This window comes from Oreochromis aureus, linkage group 7 (genome assembly GCF_013358895.1).
Source record: "Oreochromis aureus strain Israel breed Guangdong linkage group 7, ZZ_aureus, whole genome shotgun sequence".
Taxonomy (NCBI): Eukaryota; Metazoa; Chordata; class Actinopteri; order Cichliformes; family Cichlidae; genus Oreochromis; species Oreochromis aureus.
The window spans coordinates 17,849,088-17,868,766 of NC_052948.1; the positions used below are offsets into that span (position 1 = coordinate 17,849,088).

Here is a 19,679-nt window from a genome sequence, read left to right on the forward strand (position 1 = left end):
CAGGTCCATAACATGGCATCAAAAAAAAGTGTAGTTTTTCAAGTAAAAGTACCACGGATAAATACAAATTCTTTATTTATAGGACCAGGCATTTCACGAGGAGTATAGCAGACTTTCAGCTCTAAAATGCTCTGTAAAGTAAGAAAATCAAAAGCATCATCTGTCATGTATAGGCATGTTTTTGTCAGTTTCTGTGTTTGTCCCCCTTTTATCTAGAGAAAAAAAGTTTTTCTTTACCAAAGCTGGTACCAAATATATCAGAGATAGTGTTTCATTCTGCCCTCCATTGCAGATAAGGCCAGTTCCACTTTTTCAAGGAGAAACAGCTGTTTGAGTTTTGTGTCCTATCAGGTATCGAGCAGATGAAAAGTAAATTGGTATCACTTCTTTTCTTGGATTAGGTCGAATTCTTTTTGGGCTTTTGGCCATCTTGCTGTTTCACCCAGGGTTCTTAACAGTTTTTTACCCCTGTGAAATCAGCTCAGAGAGAGAGAGAACAAAAGACAGAGATAACTTTTTTTTCTGCCACGATTTAGTGGCTTATCAGTTCAAGCATATGGCCTCTGTGACAGGTCCCGATCCCAGGTGGCCGTGTAACACTTTCCACAAAACACACGTACAGCAATTGTTAAAGTCTGGTGCTGTGGTCTAGATGAGTCTTCTAGATCACAGCAGGATTCATTTAAAAGTAGCAGCACTTCTTTTAAACAGATTTACACCACAAAGTGCTACTATTTCATTTGCACTGAGTGATGGAGGGAAAAAATAAAACATGAGTTTCTACAGAAAGGTGGACAGATTTGACTTTTGCCTTTGTAAATCTACACCAGTTCTTTCACAGCTCAGAAAACACAAAACACACTTTAAAGCGGTGCAACAGCTGACTAGAAACAGAATGCCTTGCAGGGAGATCTGAAATGTGATGCTGTGTGAGATGGCTACTGCATGCCATGCTGCATGGACTAATGTAGATGTCTATAAACTGCATTTCCAGTGAAGAAGCATGGCACCCCTGAGACTATTTTCACTATTGTAGAACTACTGTAGTGTACTAATAAGCAAAGTGAATTAATAGTGGAGGAGGAGCAAACTGATAACTGCAATCATCATTTGGACTGCCTAATTGAAAAGCTGGAGGGAGTTAATTGTTTCAGACTATGTGGGATATTGAGCGACCTCTGCTGGAAAAGGTTAGTAACACATGAAATCACATTACAATTAAGAGAAGTTGCACAAAACCGAGTGAAAATGCGCAAAATAAAATACCAACATGCTGATGTAGCCTTAAATGAGGCTCACTTATATATGACAGGATAAGGAATTGACACGGACATTTTTCACGGATAATCAAATAAGATTAAATAACTATTGCACATCATACATAACTGGTATTAAATTCATTCTCTCCGTGAAGAGAAAAAGTTACAGAGATATCGACCCTGTCCAGAAACATCAGCAGGAAGTCAGGAGGCTGAAGTTTGCTGTTCACATTTGTCATGTGCTGAAAAAAAGTGGCGCAACCCATCAGCTCAGCGAGAGCAACCCAGATCGCTCAAACTTTTCAGTGCGCGCACGCCTTCATGTGTCCAGACTTGTAAATTTGAATAACTTCGTCCGAACTCGTTGTTCCGCGTACAAAAGTTGCCCTGGCAAACTATGTGCGCTGATTGCCCGAGCGCTGGTGTGGAGAAGGACCCAGAGAGCCAAGTTTTAACCCCAGGCGGGATGGAGTCGCAAACAAAGCCACATCGCGGTGAAGGTGTTTGTCAGAGAGGATGCGGTCTCCTGCTGTCCGGTCTGGACGTAAGTAAAGGGGAGCACTGCTGTGTGGAGGCGCTCCGCACTGTCGCCGATGCTTTGGAGGAGAGAAGCGTAACTTTGGAACACGAAGCCTGGATAGCGAGGCTCAGGTGGAACAGGAGGGAGCAGTGCCTTTTAGCCCAGGTGTCAACTCTGCAGAACCAGGCTCAACTCGACGCACTCAAGTATCAAAGGAGGCTTAACCAGTACTTGGTGCACATCCGCAGTATTGCAGAACAGTTAGCTGGTTACTGCAAGGTGAGAGATGATTTCTCTAAGGCTATGTTGTGTAAAAAATGTCATTTATCAGTTGAGAAATACACAACACTGTGGGACTTTTTTTGTTGTTAAATGTGTGTTTGTGTTGTTTTATTTGACTGATTTAGAGTGACTCCAGCCTAGCTGCTGACATGGAGAGCAAGGTATCAGATAATGAGGAAATGGCACAGGGTCAAACCAAAGCACACCAGGTAAGAGAAGCACACTGCCCATAACAGCTTATCAGTCAATGTCATATTCAGGCTTTAAGCCCTTTTGCTGACATGTGCGGTAAATGTGGCTGATCCATTAAAAAAAAAAGCTTCACAGCATACAGTGCTTATCTAACATGCCCAGAAGCAACAGTGCACGTGCTTTTTGAATTATTAAGTGCTATCTGGTAGTATCCACTAAGACACTTCTGGTGTTGTTGAGAAAGGATGTGTTTCCTCCTGCTGTCTTTCACCTGCTGCTTCTGCTCAGCTTTAACCCCACAGCAAGTTCATTCTCTGAGTAAATGTTGACTGTGGGATAGCAGTCTGTCTGAAGAATGCTTATACAGTAGCAGGTATTCTCTCCGCACACTTCCTGCTTATTTGTCATTTTTGTGTAGTGGTGTAGTGTGGACTTTGATTTCGTGTAAGTTTATTTACAAAGGCATTGACTTGATCACTTTCATGCACATTTCAACTAATCATAGTATCCTCTGTATCTTTTAACCTACAAAAAAATGTAGGCCAGTGTCGAAACTTATCAAAAGAATCACCGAATGACATTTATATTGAGTTGCAAGTGCACTTATTAATGCATTTACAAGCTATTAATATATTAATGTTTATCTTCTAAATAAATTAACGTCCATTTTCCAAGCCACAAGGTTCAATCTTCAAGTATCTCGTCAGATCTCAAATAAAAATCAGTCAATCAGTCTGCAGCGGAAACGACTGGAAAGACTGGAATTTCAATGTTTTGACATTTCCCTTAAAATGAGGTTTGGTTAATTTTCTGGGAGAACGACTGATGGCTCTGCTCACTAATTGTTGCAGCTCTGCTAGAAAGAAAAACTAAAAAGCCCACTCTCACTTCTGTCGTCAGCAGTTTGGATTAAATGTTAAATGCCTGTTTTTGTAATGTGTTTTCTCCAGCCTGGGTGTAATTTATGTGTAATTGCTCACAATTGTGTCAGTATATAATTGATGAGCTAAGCTGCGTGGACACGCTTTGTAACTGCTCCTGCGTCTTTGCTGCTACAGAGGTTTATTAAGCCCGTCGCTTCCAAATCTAACATTAAGCTCTTGTTTTTGGTAAGCTCACAAGGTAACCTGAAAGTTTGTGTTATGGCCAGGGACTGTGTTGTGTTTGGGCTGCTGGTGGAGGTGGATGGGTTTAAGCGTGGTAATGGTCACGTAAAGTATCTCTCTAATTGCCTGCAGCATGCTCAGAGTGCAACAGACTCACTTTTGATTAATGTGGAAAACTCTCCTCTGCCAGCCCTGGGCAGCAACACAGCATCTATTTTAAGCTCTCTCTTTCTTTTTTTTGTTTAAATACTCCTTTCTAATATGTCTTTTAATAGTTTTTTTCACCGTTTGTTTGCTTCTTTTTCTTTCCAAATGGATTTTCCAATACTTTGGAGCGCTGGGTTGCTGTTCATAAAACATGGTTTTCAATTTTAGAGGAAATCCACTTTGCTGGAAAAGCGATGGGTCTTCTGTCTGCGTGGACAATGCAGCTGGGCGACTAGTAAACATCCCAGCAGAAGTTATGGGTCGTCAAAGGCCTCTTTGTGTGGTTGGAAAGCAGGCCTAATGACACTTTATTGAGCCCCTTTAGTTATGCCTGTCACGTTTTCCATCCTAGAATTGCACACATGTAGTGCTAAAATGGAAAATGTGTTGCAAGTTATTGAAGCAGTGGTTCTCTCATTTCAGACAAAGGAGGTAAAACAAAACCCTTCTCATTATGAGCCTGGGTAAAAGAAATATGTTTGAAATACATCTTTTACCCTTGATGGGTACATATAGTGTGCAAAACTAAGACTAATCAAGATGCCTCTTTTTTCCATTTATTTTAAATTTATATCACTAACTTACATTTTGTTTAATATTTTTCTGCTTTACTGACAGGATAAATAAACAGGTATGGGCTCCACAAGTCTGGATGACCCATGTTATCTAAGCATGATCTGACAACGCTCCAAAAAGCTTATTGAGATATAAGAAATGCTTTTCTTATTTTGGCGATAATATTGCCAAAAGTGCTCACCAATCTAAATCATTGAATCCAGATGTTCCAATCACTTCCATAGCCATAGGTGTATAAAGTATTCCATAGTCAACTCTTAGTGGTATTACAGTATATTTATTTGTATTATGTCAAAGTGGAACTGATTGGGAACGACAGTAACTCTTCCATTGAGCAGTAGGCCACATAAAGTCACAGTGGATGCAGAGGTGCATCTTGCACAGAGGTCACCAACTTTCTGCAGAGTCAATTGCTCCATAACTCCGAACTTCATGTGGCCTTCAGATTAGCTCAAGAAGAGAGCATAGAGAGCTTCATGGAATGGGTTTCCCTGGCCAAGCAGCTCCATCTCAGCCTTACATCACCGAGTACAATGCAAAACGCTGGATGTGGTGTAAAGCATGCCGCCACTGGACTCTATAGTAGTGGAGACATGTTCTCTGTAGTGACAAATCACACTTGTCTAAGAGACCAAGTCTGGTTTGGTGGTTGCCAGGGTAACGCTACTCGTCTGACTGGGTTAAGTGTAAAGTTTGGTGGAGGGAGGATTATGGTGTGGAGTTTATTTGCAGGAGTTGAGCTCGGCACTTTAGTGAAAGGAACTCCTAATGCTTTAGCACCAAGACACTTTGGACACTTTGTGGTGACAATTTGGTGATGGCCCCTTCCTGTTCCAACATGACTGCACACCAGTGCAGAAAGAAAGCTGCATAAAGACATGGATGAGCAATACTGGTGTGGAAGAACTTGACAGGCCTGCACAGAGTCCTAACCTCAACACGATAAAGAACCTTTGGGATGAATTAGAGCGAAGACTGCGAGCCAGGGCTTCTTATCCAACATCAGTGACATCATTTTAAACCCTATGGAATAAGGATGGGATGTCACTTTCTTGTTAAGTTTGTTATTTCTCAATTGTTTCACTTAAATTAAAAGTTAGTATTTTCAGTAGTAAGTTGATTCAGATTTTCAGATGGCGTTGTCATGGGAAACTTTCTCTGTTCTTATCTAAACCCCAAGTTTATAGGTAGTAACAGCAAATGTAACTAATGCAAGATCAAATCCTGGTTTCACTTCATTATGATGTGGAAAGCTGAAGCCTAGATTGCAGCTTTTATGAAAATAATCTTTCAGTAATGAAGGAGACTTTTGTAATGGAAAATACTCAGATGCCAGTTTTTCTTGGTCAGTGATCTTGATCATTCCTGCAGACAACAGCTTGCCGATTTGTTCAGTATTGTATTTGAAAGAAAGAAAGAAAGAAAGAAAGAGAGGAAGAAAGAAGACAGAAAAAAAATTGTGAGGTGGCACTGGATGGCGGTTAAGATTGTGACTTTATGCAAGTCACACTGCATTTTTCCATGCAACTCAGAGGTGAACTGATCTAATCCAACTGATTGTGTGCTCACTGGCCTGACACTGAATCCAGTCGGTGACTTCGAGTCAGGCTGACAGTTTTGCTATGTTGAAAAGGGATAATGGAAGTAAGGCACGACACTGAAACAGCAGCAGGATTAGTCAGCATTACAAAAACACAGCAACATTCATTTCCCCATGAAGTTTGCCCCATGCTTGTGTAAAGCCAGATAAACATACAAATGAAACCACAGCTGAGGTACAGTAAAACAGTCCCACCATGCCTCCTGTCTCAAACCAGGACCCTCAGATCTACGCTTTTGACCAATACTGTGCCCGTGACATTTCAGGGAAGGCTTTTTTTCTTTTTCTTGAAGTCCTTTTAAACTGGTTAAGAGTGGGAGTGCAGTGGCCTCAAGAGATCCGGCTAATTCTCCTTTTTGTTTATAGTAAGAGAAAAGGGCAAAAAGAGTAAAAGAATGGAGAGTACACAACTTAAGTATCAGTGTCATCAAAATCCTGTCTTGCGTGACAGCAGGGAGACGAAAGCAGTTCGGTCTGTTTGCTTCCATAACAAAAGATGACAAGATTGCTTCACAATAAGAGAAAAATCTACTTTCATGTCAGTTTAATTTTGATTTTTTTGTATCTATTTTGCATTCCCAAATAGGTTGCTAAATGGGTGAATGTCTTTTTTCCTTGGAAGTAAAACTGCTGGCCGGGTTGAATGAAAAAACTACCTGAGAAATATAGAAAAAACACATTTTTGTATGTTGCAATGGCAGACGTCTGATGGTGACATTGGTTGGGCCAACAGTTTTACCCATGTTTTTACTGCATGTCTAGACAGTTTTATAATCTCCTTGTGCTCCAATTCCCAAAAGACTTTGCCTAAACGGGATAAACTGGAGGAAAAATGCCTTTATTCAGAGAAAATAGCTTACTTATTGGTTTATAGCTTCTTCACTTCTTCACTTAAAGGTGACAGATTTAGAAAACTTGGGCTTGGCTGATACAGATATTGAGTCAATCAATCTTTTTAAGTACTGCATAGAAGTAGTGGAAATATAGGACGCCATGTTTTGTATGCTTTAGCCCTCTAGAGTTTTTTTTCTTTCCCAGTACCTGTTCTGCTCTGTTTGGTATGCCATTTACGCAGAATTTATACCACTTAAAGTGTTTGTTCTTCTGCTGTGAGAAAGAGGGACCGCCCTGTTCACCATTTCCTATTTCCTGTCCAATTTGACAGACACACACAAACTTTGTGCAAAACAAAATATTGTTTTGGATTAATTTAAAATTTTCTGCTTGTAGATATTTGACATAGATAAGCGCTTAGCTCCTAAATTAAACTTTTAGTCGATGTCTTGCTTAATGTCGTAGTCTGACTTCTCTGCATATTTATAGGAAATTCTGTTAATTGAGGGAATTTGCTGTGTTTTCTTAGGTGTTGGTTTGGCAAATGAGATGTTTTTCCAAAGCTGTGAGGCAGATATTGAGATTAGAATATTCCAGATTCCAAGGGTGTGTATTTAGACCCAACCAAAAACTTTGAATGTAAAACATTTTGTGTGTGTGTGCTTGTGTGCATAGTTTATTTTAGCTGTCTTGGTCTGTTGTTTTAAGCAGGAGGTGTGAAAAAGAAAACCTTCTGCTAAAGACCACCACGCTGCTAAGAAGGGGCACTATGGGTAGCTTGTGCCTACCTGCTGAAAGGGGCCCTTTTTAAATGTCGGTGAAATGTTGGCGAGCCTGGTCTGTGGGTACAGCTGTTTTATTTTTACACCTTAATGTCCTTTTTGATTATGAAGCCTTGATGAAAGTTATGACGGTCAGTTTTCTGTTGATATTTTATTTATACTTGACCTCAGCTGTCAGATTGTGGTAGGCAAATCAGCAAAACAACAGTGAGTATGAAGGATGCTTTTTAAGACTTATCTGCACGTCTTTGTAAAATATCTGAGAAAGGCTATTTATTTTAGTATGAAAGTAAAATATTTAAATATTAGCGGCTGTTTAGAAAATTAAAAGAATAATTTAAAGCCCCCAAAGTAATCAGGAATGAAAAACATGTTTTTTTTAATTTTAAGTTTTTTCGAGGGACTGAGGTTTTTGCCTATCAGGTGTGCAGATTTCATATGGCAGCTCATTCCTGTACTGTAGCTTTGCTCTCAGGTGTACCACAGGAAGCACACAGTGACTGGAGTGATTGATCATTTCATTCATCCAGAAGGGAGAGCACTTGGCTTTGCTCACACTTTAATGACTGTAAACCGTAGGCTGTATAAGTTCAGGATTCAGCAGCCAACATCTGGAAAAGAGCCTTGTGTCAAAGAGACTGTAAACTAGGAAGCTGAAAAGAAACTGATGAAATTTCCAGGTCGCTTCCCACTGGGGTGTTTGAAAAATGACTTTCATGCGCCAGTGCTTACTTACAGTCATTACATGTGCAAACAAACAAGTGCAGTACAAATACACATCCTGGTTTTGACACACTCAGATGTACATGCCTGTGCCTCCTACTTCACTTGCCATTGATGCCACGAAACTCTTTGTACACAACAGCTCTCGTGCAACCAAGCAGTCGAGAAAATTGCTCGACGTGAAGCTGATTCAACCACTGAGCATCTGTGGTCAAATCCTAATTCAGTCGCCCCCTCTGTTCCCATCTTTAACATCACTGGGGGGTTTGGTTAGTCAGTTACCTGATGCCTTTTGAACTCACACAGAGCCACTGATTTCCTGGAGACTTGATAAACATGTGGCTTAACCACATGTAACTACAGCTGTTATAGGGAGATTACACTGAAAGCCTTGAGTCAGCATCGTGCTTTTGTGTACACAAACAGCTGTGTGTCTGTACATACACATGCTCGCCGCAGTGGTCACTCTTGCATCATGGTTCTCTGCAAAGGTTGTAAGGAGAGTGTAATGAGGTAATGTTGTGGTTAGACCTGGAGGCAAAATTGAAGCCTCCCACTGCTGAATTCATTACAGATGAACCCAGTGTTTGAAAGGCCTCTGTGGATTGTCCTCGACCGTGCATTATGGCTTTTATAAGACAAGATCACAGCATCACCTCTGGCCTTTCACTGGACATGCATCATATTCTCAAAGCCTCCTGCAGACTTTGTGCTGCACATTGATGCGCAAACTGAATTAAGACTGCCTCTGCTTTTGTCAGCAGGAGGATTAGGGCTTAATTACATCTGGGCAGAGGCTTCCATATACTCAGAGAACCAACTGTACAAGGGAAGACCAGTGCAGTACATTAGGAAGGTGTTGAGGAATGGGATATAAGCTTGTGTAATATGCCAGGTGCGTTCGGGGTATTAGCAAACACTGGCATGGCACTGTGCGCCTGCCAAGATGAGGGATCAAAACAAAACTACCCTTTGGAGTTTCGTTCCATTTTGAAGGCCAACACTCGCCTGTGTTGGATACAAAAACAGTGAAACATTTTGTTTTAAACCTGCACACACATTAGCATATTCGATTCTTTTTTCTTTTAGATATGCACGCACATATGCATAAGCTCAACAACGCAGATGATACACAAACTAACACACACGGGCACAGAGAGACAGATCTTAAAGGAATTGTGATTGTTTATCATCATCGGTCTTTTGTGATAGCTATCCTTTTGTGATAGGAAAAAGAGTACAGCATCAAGTCAGTGAAACTTCAGCTGCTTTGGCGTAAATGAAATTAACTACAGGTGAACTAGAGCGGCAACAATGAGACTACGCCCAAAACAAGAATGGTTATATAGTTACATTTTTTCCCTCCTCATCTTTTCTGAATGTTTTTTCACTAGTTTTGCAATTGGCTAGGGTCAGTGTCACTACTGGCAATGCCTGGATCCTGCAGAGGTTGCAGAGGTACTTCAACTCCTCCAGGATGACAAATCAATATATGCCATTGCGAAGGTTTGCTGTGTCTCCCAGCACAGTCTCAAGAGCATGGAGGAAATTCCAGGAGACAGGCAGTTACTCTAAGAGGGTCTTAACCCATCGCCAGGAGTTGTATCTGCTCCTTTTTGCATGGAGGAACAGGATGAGCACTGCCAGAGCAGTCCTGTTAACATCGTTCAGCATGACTGGTTTGGTGGTGGGTCAGCGATGGTCTGTGGAGGCATATCAATGGAAGGACGCACAGACCTCTACAGCCTAGCCAGTGGCACCATATCTGCCATTAGGCATATAGATGAAGTCCTTGGACCCACTGTCAGACCCTATGCTGGTGCAGCGGGTCCTGGGTTCCTTCTGGTGTACAACAATATAAGCCTGATCTGATTAGAGTGTGCAGGGAGTTCCTGGAGGATGGAGGAACTGATACCATTGATCTGTATCCAGTAGAACAGCTGTAGGACATCATATCTCAGTCCATCAGTTGCTGCAATGGAAATTTGGCAAACTGGACTAGCCTGCCACATCATTTTTTTCACTTTTACCCTGACATCAGGTTGGCTAATATAATGGATGCCCTTCCTGAAAATGATGTTTCTGTATAAAAAGCAGATAACATCACTATCATTGTGAGTCTCATTATTCCTGGCATTATAACAAACAAGAACATCAAAAGCTCTTAAAATATAACACAGGGGCTCAAGGAAAATGAAAATGAACATAATCTTTCCTGCTGTATTGCTATAAAACAGACCCATTATTTAAGTCATTAAAACTAAAAGCACCTGCTGTCTGGTGGAGCGTTCTATCGTTGTAGCTCTACCTTTAAAAAAAAATGTTTTTTTAACCAAAATAATTGGATGGCTAGCTGTTTACTGAGTCCCAATCTCATGTTCAGCAAGACCGCAAAGCAGAACCACTCCTTTAAATGCTCCTATTGTCTGTTTGTGACTATAAAGACGTTTTACTTAAATAGCTTTTGTTTGACCTCTGAGCAGCCAAAATAACAATCACAGCTCATTATTGTGTACCTCACAAAAAAACCCAAAGCTACTCTTCCAGAAATCTTACCCTATAAAAAGATGGATTTGTTCGATCTTTTCCAGCTTAAGAACTTGGTTTATCACATTTTTACAGAAAATAAGACTTCAAACAGTTACAATACAAAAGTCTTTGCAGAGAACACCAGTCTAAAGTCTTTTCTGATTACAGTGAGTGAGTAGCTTCTTTCAGTAATAGCCAGAAATTGGTGTTTGCTCGCTGTAGCGCGACCTCTTAGGAACTAGTTAGTGACAGGCTTAGCGTGTTACTTTTTGCAGCCAGATAGAGCAGTCTAATTCTATTCCAATCATTGCCTTCATGTTGCTGCTGAAACAGAGGGAGGTTTGTAATTAGCTAAATGGACTTAGAGAGAAATTGACTATAAATATTCGTTATGATTGCTGTTGTCCCGCAGATAAAGCAGGAGTTTTAATCCTGATAGTTTCACCATCTAGAAAGCAGAGTGATTCTTTCAAGCAGACCTTTTTCAGTGTTCTTTTTTTCACAAACAGATAATTGAAATCATAAGCATTATGTAGTCATTTCATAGCCATTGACCACATTATCGGTGCTGTTATAGTTATTATAGATCATCATGTGGGCTCATTGAGTTCCACTTGTGGAAGATTTCATTTTACATCCTAATTTGACTTCTTATGTTCATATTTATATTGTTTGGCAAAATGTTAGCATTTATATCAAAAGGGATATTACAACAAATATCACACGTGTTTATACGTAAGAGTGTGGGAGTTTGACATGTGTGTACGATTTAAAATTTGCAGGGTGTGCTCACAGAGCAGGCCACATACGTCAGTGTTTCTTTGCTTCATTTCCTGCTAATTGATCTCCACCGTGTAGGGAAGGAGGCTGATACCAATCTCCATGTGCGTGTGTGTGTTTGTGTAACTGCTGCCAATAGTGAGCCAGATATATTCGACCACAGTACAAAACTGGTGGTGTTGAGTCAGCATGTTGAGGTCACAGCACTGGTGTTGGTACCAGACCTCCATCTGGTTGTGCTAACAAAGAGGCACGCTTATCACTCACTACATCTGATAGTATCTCGGGGCTCCAGATTGGAGTTGGCTTCGCCGCCGCTTGCCCGCATTGAGAGCACATTGTTTTTGTACGTCATGCGTTTCTCATTATCGGGGGCCCTTGATTGGCAGATTAAGCATAAGCAAAAGCAAAAGCATCCACCGTGGTGGACAAGTCGACAGCTGAATGCAGTGTAGGGAGCGTAACAGCATGATCTAACCAGCAGATGGCAGGAAGCACACACGTGTACGCTGTGTCTCATGGTTATTGGCAAACCCGTACAGATGTTGGTAGTGCTCCCGATTTGCAGTTTTTAATCTCATTAAGATAGATTGCTTCATGTGAATGATTGATGTTTGGCTGCACATGTGACAGCTATGTGTGTCTGATTCTCACAGCTCTTCCTCGCCAACTGCGGCCATCAGCAACAGTCCAAAACCATTATAAATAATACTCTGAAATTCTTTTAAATTATGCATACACTTTAGAGATGTTTAAGAAATGTACTGTTTTTAATCCTGAATTGTGTCTGTGCATAAGTGCTATGCAGAAGATCTTCATCTCTCCAGTACTTGAAAGGATTTGGTGGTGCTGTGCTCTCTTTCTCTCTATCTCATTTCTAATCTTTCTCCCAGTATGACTCATCTAAGACGTGGACTCTGCTTCTCTTCTGTGCATTCGTATCAAGTGGATCATATGGCCCCTCACGTAACCGCACGCTACCTTGCCTTTTGTGTTACATATGTCACAGGGTGGGTGTAGACGCAGAAGTAGAATAGGATCTCTGCATAAACATGTGGTATAGACAGCTGAACGAAACACTTTGAGGTTTAGATTTTTGCTTGTTTAACAACTTCTACTGCCTACAGTGACATGCCGGAGGGACCCGAGGACAGACTCGCTTGTTGTTCTCCCCATTAGCTTGCACCAGTTGTTGATTAAGTTTCAATAGAGTCTCACTAGTTAGTTTCCTCCCGTTAGCCTCCTAATGAATGCCGGGGATGATTTGGCTACGATTGTCTTCCCTCATCACTGCAAATGACTGTTGAATGCTGCTGCATTGTAAAATCAATAGCCTTGGACTATCAGAGCCCGGAACAGTCACAGATTACTGATGAGGGTGATTTGAGGTGTTTAGCTGTGAATGTGAGTGTGTTTTGGCTGCATATGTGTGTAGACGGAGGGAAATGAAGATCGAAAAAGAAGTTGTGTGTGTGTAAAAAAGAGAAAAGAAACAAAAGAAAAGGCAAAAAGCAAGAAATATTGATCGTATCTATTTTTGTTCACACGCATGATTGTTTCCTTTGAGATAATGCCTTGGAAGTAGACAAAATCTCCGTCTATACAAATGACAGAAATTTCCTCTTCCCAACAGAGGGAGGGCTAAAATCGATGTCAGCTAGCAATCTGTGGCTAATCAAAGTGAATAGTTGGCCCCCTGTTGCAGACAGCAGCTTTAGTCCTTATTGTTTTTAAGCCTGTTTAATTGGCTCTGGGTTCCACATGCTGAAAACGAATGGTGAGACAATGTTTTTGTTCATTGTAAGAGAATTTAATAAGCGTTTGTTTCTCATCCTCATCCAGTAGCGTATTGAGCGATTGTGTAATTTGGTATTCTCTTTGTCTTGACTCAGCTGCCTTTGGATGGGCAACTTGCTGTTCTTTGCTGCGGCGCAGGCAGCGTGATTCATCATTTTGGTACTGTGGTCTTGGAATTTTTATTCCATTTTCAGCCTCTTTTTTTTTTTTTTTTGTGCTTTACATAGCTACATTATTTCAAAGGTCTTTCCATCTTATCAATGTGTATGTTTGTACACAACCAAAGGCCATAAATCAAAGCTGCATTTGCACTCTGCATAATGTATCTCATGTTTCAATGAGGAAATGCGGGTGATCTTATGAATAATACAAGCTGCTCACTCTTCGATGCCAATACAGATAATAATAAAGCAGGCTTCTATCAAATGTGGGCCAACCATGAGTGCCACAGAGCCGGGTACATTAGCTGTGGACGGCTGGTGATAAATCAGGCATTCACAGAGAGGATTGCCTGGCACAGGGAGCTCCCTCCAGAGGCCTCGCGGAGCTGTGCCATACGGTGAGGCAAGGCATTCAGAATGCCCTCCTTACCCGGTACCACAGGTCTCCAGGGTAGCTTTTAATCGCCACAAATGGGCGGCAATAACAACTGGCTATATTTTACGTTCTGTCCGATAGTTACGGCCTCCTGTAGCTTTTACGACAAGGAGATGTCAGGTTCCTGCCATAATTGGCTCTTCTATGGGGATTTTATGACTATGTTTACTCTGTGAGGATGACTATGGGATGCAGTGCCGTCTTAAGGGCCTGCTGGGTTTGGCTGGTTGATATACTTTCCATTTGGTGTTACGTACAGTGAGGGTGTCTAATGATCAGACACTGTATTGTTTCCTGAGTGATGTATGGCAGAGTTCAGGGTGGTTGGAGTTATCTGAGCCCAACTCTGACCATCTTACTTCACACCCTTAGAGTCAGGGACAATAAAGTGGGAGACCTGCCGCTGTCACTGTGCTGATGGATGGCTGCTATCTGGGCCAATTCAGGCCTATTTTTCATACATTTCCATCCAGCCATAGGGGCTGGGGGAGGGTTTTTGCTCAATTCCTTGGATTAAAGCAGCGAGCGAAGTGTAAGTAACCTCTTTAGTTGTCTTTAACCAGGCAAGCTTGTAGTTTATCCTCCCAGCACATGTTTCTGTCACAACGCAAGGCTCCTACAACCCACAGCAAAGCACCCTCACATCTCCCGGTGTGTTGTAATAATTCTTACACTCGGTGCTGACCTGCTGTGCATGGAAGCACGATGTTCTCATCAACAGATGAGAAACCATTAAGCATAATCTCCTCGTGTGGAGAAAATTGCAATGCATCTCTCAGCCCAATGAGGCATGGCAGAATTATCTTTGTCTCCTGTTTTTGCCTTCCTTGTTTGATGTTGAAGTATGATGAGGTGATAAGAGGATATCCTCAAATGCAGACCGCACCACGACTCCCGCACATTAAGTCTCAGAAGTGAGCCAAGTCATTATCTTGCATTTCCTTTAATCTTACCTCTTGTCAGTGGCAGCATTTGGGCCCAAGATGAGGGCTCAGCGTTGGTCACACGGAACAACTAAAATCTAATTATCTGCAGTGTGAGTGAATGCACTGAATGACTTATTTGCTCTGCAGCTAATGTCATGATGGTGGTTGGGGCAGGTTTGTGGCATGTTATTAACTAATGTGTTACTCATGTCAAAATACTTGGAAATCATTTCAGAAAAAAAATGTTCAAAATGCTGCCTTGAAGCTTTAGTCATAGAACAACTAATGCTTTGTCAGTCTACATATCTGAACATGTATTTTCATAGATTTGCAAGACAGTCAGCCATGCAATACTCCAGTTCAGTCTGCATGTAGAAGGTTCAAAATACCCAGTGTAGTGTTGCTTTGCTGAGGACGCTCTAGGAGCTGACTTATGTGAACTTAGTGTAAACAAGCAGTAAGAGCATACCAGCAGGAAAAGTGAAGGACTGTCAAACGCAGCTTTTGAAGACATAATATTATGCAATTAGATATGTAATTTAATGATGGCTTAAATGGTTTAATGTTGAGAAAACACATTTGTCCCCTACCATATATTTCTGCAGCATCTCTGCTTTTTGAAAGCTCGGTTACATGTTATACCCCTTGAGAAGTAACAGTGTTGTGATTTTTTTTTTTTTTTATTTACACCAAGGTTTATACTGTCAGGCCTTACTGTCAGTGTGAGCAGGTTACAAAGAAAATTGCATCCTATTGTGCAAAACCCAACAGTATAGAAATCTGTCCCAGTTACCAGTTTAAAAACCCCCAAAACAAAACACAATGATCCTGCTGTCACAGGTTAAACACCATGCAGCTTCCTAAGCTTTGGTGGTTCCACAGTCTACGAGGAGAACCTCTACCCTGTGAGAGCAGCAGCTGGTCCCTTTGGAAGCAGAGCATATGTCAGTACATGAGGAGAGGATTGCCATCAGTCACTTTTCAATCACTGCTCTGCTTTCTTAATGGGCTATAATGTACTTGCTCTGTCAGGAAAGAGCCACCTATCATATCACTGTGGTGCTGTTTTTTTTATTGATGCAGAATTCTTGCAAATATAAGAATAAAGTAAATGTGAGAACCAGCTATTTTTGGAGAACTCTGGTCTACATAAAGATTTAAAAAATCCTGTTGTCTGTCTGTCACTGTATCTTGTCAGCATTCTGGTTCAGCGTGAGGTGGCTTTAACATTTCTCATATTTATCTTCTTATTTTCATTAATATAGAGTGAGTGTGCTGCTGTCTCATAACATTATTATCTATTGTAGCTATTGGTGCAGTCACAAGGTCAGTCTCAAAGGCAAACGGTTGGTTTTTCCATGGTTGAACCTTATTATTTATTTATTTATTTACTGTTGGTGACCACTTCTACTGATGAGCTGGTTCAGTGCCCATTCGAAGTACCTTCCTTTTTCCTTCCATTTGCTCACATTTTAGTTTTTTTGCTTCAGTGAGCCTTCACCAAACACGGCTCTGCACTTCCCTCTGATGTGTAGCATTGTAGTGCTTTGGTAACCGCACAGTCCCACAACATCGCATTCATTATTTATAGTGATAAATATCCATGACATTGAAGGAAGTACATGTGTGTATGTGTGTGTGTGTGTGTGTGTGTAGTTGGAGGTAACAGAATGCTCTTGGCTTGTCAACAATAGCAGACAGCACATTGTTCTACAAGTGGCTGTAGGAGTCTGTGTGTTCGTGCACGTGTGTTTGTGCGTGCCGTAATGAAAGTGTAAAAATGAGCCGCAGCACTCTAACAGCAGTCACCCTTTTGTCTTCTCAGCTCCCTGCACCCGCTTCCTGCATGACACCATCAGACTGATACACTCCTTTGTGCTTTATAGCACACAGCTGGCTATCAGTGACATGTGCATGTATTTACCCTTGTGCATGTCTGATTGTGTCTGTGTGTGGCCACATGCTGTGCTGTGCCGCTGCTGCACCTGTTTCATGTTTCTTATCATGCTCATCATTTCACAAAGCCTTACAGGCCTTAGCACGTGAGACATAAACACACACGCACGCACCTCGATGAATAATTAAGAAGGTGCCATGTAGATAAGAGGCCAGTGTACCTCAGAGCGCCAAACACGCTCGGATTAAACGCTCTTTGTTTCCTCCGCCATGTGTTTGACTTCTCGTCTGCAAGTTCTGTCAAGGTTCACACACACACACACACACACACACACACACACACACACACACACACACACACACACACACACACACACACACACACACACACACACACACACACACACACACACACACACACACACAGACACATATATTTATATAAAATCTAACTTAAATTATTTGACATGAGTGATTGCGAAAGGTTGAATTTAAAGGGCCTGTTCACTCGTGTTATATACGCAGATAGTGTTTGGGTTTACTTGTCCAAGTTTTGAGAAATCTGCCCCTTTGATTTTTTTTCCCTCCTACCCAAATCTATTTTAGGGGAATAAGACTTTTTTGGATTCTCAGCATAAAAAGAAGATATCTAAAAAAATTCAGTAGTAACACCTCTTCCGTCTATGCAATCCAAACATCTAGCTGCTGTCAACAGTTTTCACTTCCTGTCAAACTCTTTGGAAAACAAGCTAGTACTAAAGTTTTCATGATTTTGTGGTAGTTTTGGGTAAACCCACCCTTCTTGCTCTTTTTTCCTTTGTCTTTTTTTTTTTAGTAAAAGCACCTAATAAAACGATTCCCCTAATCCCATACCATAAAATGCGTAATTACAATAATAAATGCAAAGCTGCTGTGCCGAGGCCAAAAAACATTTCCGAGGAATTATCAGTGTGTTTGCATTTCTAGGTCTAGCATGTCGTCAGTGTGTAATTGAGGATGCTGTTATCATGGCAGTCAGAGCACTGAGAGCCATTAACAGGCCAGTCTTTAATGACATTCTGTATTATGGATGCCTTGTGCGTACAGTTTCATCAGAGGTCATAAACATTGGCCAAGTCAGCAAACTCCACTCATTAAGAGACATTTAAATGTAATTATTTATTGATGCCTCTTTTGATCTATTGTCCCGGCTGCAGTGATGTAGGTTTTTATTTTTCATGTCATGAGGCCTGGTTGCTGAGATTGCCCAGGTTAACAGCTGTATTAACTATTGCAATGCTAATTAATGTGGTCTTACAAAGGATGAAGGGAGAAGAAACAAAAATGGCGAAGGCATGCTTTAATAAGCGTTCCAACAAGATCAAGTCTCGCATGCAAAACTTTCCAGTGGGAATTTTCCATATTTTGGGAAAGGTTTGTTCAATTTAGACAAACCCATACAGGTCACGTGTCTTAAATATGGTGAGAGGTGAGACTTCAGTACTTTCTAGAAAGTGTGTTGTGGGGGAACTAATGAAAGGACGTAAGAAATCAACACACATTTGATTAGATTTGTAACAAATAGCTAATTTCATGGACCATGTAAAGTTTTATTGGCCATTTTATGGGATGCGTTCATGGAGTGCCAATGCAGTTCGCCTGTTTGACATTTCCTGCAGCCAGGATGATAAAGCTGTTGAACCGACACGTTTTATGAAAGACGTTTTTGCTCACTTACGATTTTATTAGACTACAAAAAGCCACAGGCCTGCTCGTGTAGCCGCAAAGGGCCGTGAACTAGCTGAGGAAGAGTCATTAAGAGTTCAAGCGCTATCAAGGGAATAAATTAGACCGCTTTCTGAGAAGCACTCTGATTCCCACAGAACTGTCACACTTGCTTTCATGCCAAACTCTTACCCTGTCAGTGGTATTATATGTGGACTAAGACATTCTTGCTGAGAGCGACAAGTCTTCAGTGAAATCATATTTATCTGGTGTCAGTAGTTGTTGGTGTAAAGTTTTTATTATCTTTTTTTTTTTTTTCCGTCTGTGGCTATTTAGACGTAAGCCAACACAGTCCAAAGACAAGAGCGAGGGTGCTGCTGCATTAATTGTTCAGTGTGATTATGCACACCCCCTCTTCAGCCCTGCTACCACTACAACACACAAATCAGTAAGCATTCTTCAGCGTTTGGCTGTAGGATGTTTTCATTCCTGTTTAGCCAGTTCCATTGATTAAAGGAGCGGTGTAGTGTTGCAGCACTGAATGATCTGCAGTGCTTTGTACTATAAAGTATACACAGTTATGCCTTTATAGGCCCTATTTGAACCTTTATATAATAAATGTATATAATATAATTTTCTAGCAGATTGTCATAAAAACACAGAATTTATTCCCATTTATTTAGCCGAAGCTACAAAAATACCAAAGATAACACAGTATAACGTATAGAATAGTATTTTTACAACAACTACATGTTTTTCTACATTTGGCATGGTCTCTTTGAAAATTTAGCAAAACCGGATAAGTGGAGGACAAAATAAAATGTGATCTACAGCAGATGAAGCATATCTGAAAGGAGTGTCCTTAAGAAATAGGAAAAAATCCAGCAAAGCTCTGACGCAGGACCTGAGAGATGCATCTGGCCCTTCAGTTGATCCATCTACTATTCAGTGAAGCCTCATCTGAAATGGTCTCAGTGGAAGGGTGGCTGTCGAGAAGCTGTTCTTAGGGAAGAGAAATGGGGAGAAAAGACTGAGGTATACCAAATTACAAAAGAACCGGACTGAAAATCAGCAGCAACAGGTCTCTTGGAGTGATCAATCCACATTTGAAATTTCAATATTGTTGAAGTGTGTGGGATCATCAGGACAGAGAACGGAACAAAAATGCAGGAAACATCCAAAGAAAAACCTCCTTCAAAAAGCCTGGAGAATTATTCCTGATGACTACTTAGTCATGTAATGACAAGAAAGCCTCCTAAGAGAGCTCAGGCTGTATAGAAGATTAAAAATTGTCATACCAAATATTGACTTTCAAGACCATTAGAAGTGTACAGTTTTTGCCTTATATACTGTATTTCTATGTATTCTT

The 19,679-nt window shown here is 41.0% G+C and overlaps 1 protein-coding gene across 1 annotated transcript in view; it reads left to right on the forward strand.

Moving 5' to 3' along the window:
- Positions 1-1,167: 1,167 nt before the first annotated feature.
- The window catches only part of LOC116332621 (PDZ domain-containing RING finger protein 4-like), a 112,953-nt gene continuing 94,441 nt past the window's right edge, over positions 1,168-19,679 (forward strand). Inside the window, exons 1-2 of the mRNA XM_031755632.2 lie at positions 1,168-2,058; positions 2,187-2,270. Of these exons, the coding sequence (XP_031611492.1) occupies positions 1,657-2,058; positions 2,187-2,270 (486 nt within the window). The 5' untranslated portion in view covers positions 1,168-1,656. The remainder of the gene's footprint in view (positions 2,059-2,186; positions 2,271-19,679) is intronic.